Source organism: Rhagoletis zephyria, unplaced genomic scaffold (assembly GCF_001687245.7).
Source record: "Rhagoletis zephyria isolate East Lansing unplaced genomic scaffold, Rhagoletis_zephyria_1.1 Rzeph_scaffold_03627, whole genome shotgun sequence".
NCBI classification, from domain to species: domain Eukaryota; kingdom Metazoa; phylum Arthropoda; class Insecta; order Diptera; family Tephritidae; genus Rhagoletis; species Rhagoletis zephyria.
Genome location: NW_016160710.1, coordinates 24,052 through 27,796, shown reverse-complemented (window position 1 = coordinate 27,796; position 3,745 = coordinate 24,052). Strand labels below are relative to the sequence as shown.

Here is a 3,745-nt window from a genome sequence, read left to right as displayed (position 1 = left end):
CGCCAAAGTCATCGTAGAAGGCAAATGAGGCCAGAATAAATATTATGTCGGATATTCCGGTAGCTTGAAAGGCCTTAGGTTGCAGACAGAGTGGAAGCGAAACCGAAGATGAATATGAAGATGAAGACGAAGCCGAAAACGAAAAACAGTGCATTAGTAAACATGTGAAAGTGATCACAGTGCAAGCGGAGACGAAGACGAAGATGAAGACCTTAGGCAAGCGGTCAGCTTGAATCTGTGTTGTGATGAGTTGTTTACATTTTATTTAACTGTTTTCAATTGTGAAAAAAATGCGTTTTTCAAGAAATGGCTAAATTTTTGACAAAATGTAGTCAAACGTATTAATTGGCATTCTTATATATTCGAAAAATGTCTGTCCTACACAAATTTATTTCATGAATTGCTGTTTTTTTCTTTATTTTCTTTTAAATTTATCTAAAAAAACGTTTTATTTAGGAACAAATCTTCATATCATTCATCTTCCACTATGTACACTAGCCAGCTTGCCCCCAACGCAAGCGATTCGTCTTCGGCTTCGTCTTCATCTTCATTTGAGACCGCGCTGAACTGAACTGAACTGTTTGAGGTGTCGCAGCCAAAAAACAGTGTTGTTGTGCAAAATAAACCGCTCATTTTTGCCTTTCGATTTATCGCATCAAAGATTGAACTCTAGTATAGTATTTGAAAATTATGTCAAAAAGCAACTAACTTTATTTTGACTATGAATACGCCACAACGATTTTTTTTTAATACCCATGTTTTAGTATTTTGGTTTTGTGTTTCCTATTCCCTTGCAAGTTATCTAATACTTACTTTTAATATTTTCAGGTGAACTTTCTTCCGCGATTCGCAAAGAGACAACACTCAAGTTTGGTTTATACTATTCACTTTTCGAATGGTTCAATCGGCTATATATCAATGATAAATTGCATATATTTTTGGAACAAAATTATGTAAATAGAAAATTGCGCCCAGAGCAAATTGAATTGGTAAATGAGTACCTACCAGAAATCCTATGGTCAGACGGGGATTGGGAAGCACCGTCGAAATATTGGAAGTCGGAAGAATTTATTGCTTGGTAAATTTCATTTGTTCTCTTTACTAAAGTTGTGGATGTATCCATATACACACCCAGCCAGCAGAGAAACGTACTTTTTGCCGAAAGTGCAGTTTTCGTACATTTTTCGTATCCGGTAACGTTCAGAAAACGATTTCCATATATTTTTATATCCGAAAAATGTCATCATCTTATTTCAAAACAATAATTTTAAAATATTTGTTCAAACTGAGCATTTGAAAACATGTATACGTATTCGCCAGTAGCTGAGTGTGCAGAGAAGTGTGCTACTATTTGTTAGCTTTCAGGAGGTCCCAGGTTCGAATTCCGTCAGAAGCAATATATTAAAATTATATTTATTCAAATTGAAATAATTGCTGAATCTTAAAATTGTTTTTTGTTTGGTTTCCTGTAACTATGAAAAAGTCTCTGTGAAGTTCATAATGAAATCGTTTGTTTCCATTTTCGGATACGTTTCCGGATATTTTGCTGGCTGGGTATGTATGTTCATATATGTATGTACATTAGGGTAGTCCAAAATGCATGTGAAAAAGTAAAGTCGGAATTTTTATGCTCCCACACTCTAGGATTGTTCTATACCGAAAAAATATACCCCCATTTTTTATTTTGAAATCAAAAAATATTTAGAGGTCGATCAAAGCGCTCAAAATTTTCCTTGTAGGTACATACATACATATTTCATATAAGAAAAAAACACTTTTCGTAGAAATGGTATAGAATTCTTTAAAATAAATACATTTTGATCGGAAAACTCTGTTTCTCTGCAGGAGATTCCCAATAATAATACCAAATCGTTTATTTAACCATTTTTTCATAGTAACTATATTTTATCGGTCCGCCAAAAGCCCAAAAAAATGGCAATGGGAGGACTCTCTTCAAGAGAACTAGAGTTCAGATCGAAAAATATTGATTTTAAAGAATTCTAATCATTTTTTTATAGTAACTATATTTTATCGGTCCGCCAAAAGCCCAAAAAATGCAATGGAACTAGAGTTTAGATCGAAAAATATTGATTTTAAAGAATTCTATACGAAAAGATGTTTTTTCTCCCTATAAAAGACATGAACAACTTTGAGCGTTTTGAGCGACCTCTAAATATTTTTTGGTTTCAAAATAAAACAAGTAAGAGCAGCGCTGTCTGCGGCAGTGCCAAAGGCTTCATACGTTTCATGAACAACAGAAAATTTGAAAAAATGTTTATATTCACAGCATACATAAGTTGCGTTCCAGATACTTCACGTTTTGCAGGTTTTTACAGGAAGCCGTTCCAGGTGACCACCTTCCATAAGGTTTATTAATGGAGAAAACAGCTGTTCCTGCAAATCCTGTAAAACCTGCAAATCGTGATGCACCTGGAACGCAACTATAAATATGGCTAATTCCGTTGAATTTCATGTAGGGTGAGTGGGTTCAAAATTCGAAATCAGGTTTAATACGATTTTTCATGTTTTTTTAGGGCAAGTAAAGATACACGCTACCATGATAAAAACATTACAAGGTAAAACCGTTGAGAGGCAGACTGGCGTTTTCCAGCAATATAATTTAATGGCCTTATTCATAAAAAAATAAAGTAGCTTTAAAAAAGGTTTAAAAACTGAAAAATTTATGAAAACGTCATTTTCTAAATTTCTTTAAACCTACTTTATTTTTTATGAATAAGGCCATGATTTAATAATACAAGGTTGTGTAATTTGTGACAGCTAAAATTTGACACTCCTTTATCTAGATTTGTATTTTGGAAGTAAGAGAAATGGGAAGAATTTGATCGCATTTTGCGAAAACGGTAGTAGAAAGGTACTAAAAAAGTGCGCAAAGTATACAATTAGAAGTAAAATATGTATAATTAATTCTATGTGAATTTGCAATATATTTGGTGTTTTAATGGAAATACTAAACAATACATATAAATATGCATTTTTGATTTAAGTTATTCGTCATTTCCGGGAACAAATCTAGAATACCGACCGTTCAGCTATGCAAAAACGAAAAAAGCAGATCAATAGAACTTTTTATGCAAATTTCAACCATGCCAAAATGATTTGGCGCAATTAAAAAATGAAGAGGTTCTAGAAGGTTAAAGTTCAGTTCTTAGATACTTTAAATATTAATATCTTATGAACTTTGTAATCGATTAAAAAGCTAATGACGTCACCATAAAGCTAATTAATTTGTTCTTCAGCTGATTTACATAATTTATAACTTTTGTATTTTTAAACCAAAACCACTAAAAAGCGAACAAATATTATTTTTTCATGAAATAACCTTAATAACCTGCATAATTAATGGTAACGAATTTTATATTATTTAGAAAGTACAAGTCATTATCTTTAATTCGATATTACATATTTTATCATGATCTACTTTTGGGTGTCAACAATTTAGTGATAATAAAAAATACAAATAAACCTCTTATACCTTCTTTTTTTTACCTAAATTTGGTATCGTTGAAATCAGCGTAAAAAGTTCTATCAATCGGCATTTTTGGTTATTTTATAGCTAAACGGTCGCTATTCTACACTTGTTCTAGAAAATTACGCAAACGAAGGTGACGCCAACGAATATTTAGTATGAAGAATTTGTTTTACTACTAATACCACTAGAAACTATAGAGTAAGCAACATTCTGCACAAGTAAAGGAGCCGATTTTATGTGTGGGAGCGAGAAGAC

At 32.4% G+C, this 3,745-nt stretch overlaps 1 protein-coding gene across 2 annotated transcripts in view; it reads left to right on the top strand.

The window, feature by feature from the left end:
• Fuca (alpha-L-fucosidase) overlaps window positions 1–3,745 on the top strand; it is a 48,377-nt gene that overhangs the window by 32,476 nt on the left and 12,156 nt on the right. For both annotated transcript variants that reach the window (XM_017624458.1, XM_017624457.1), the window contains one exon: window positions 829–1,078. In XM_017624458.1, coding sequence (XP_017479947.1) covers window positions 829–1,078 — 250 coding nt within the window. The remainder of the gene's footprint in view (window positions 1–828; window positions 1,079–3,745) is intronic.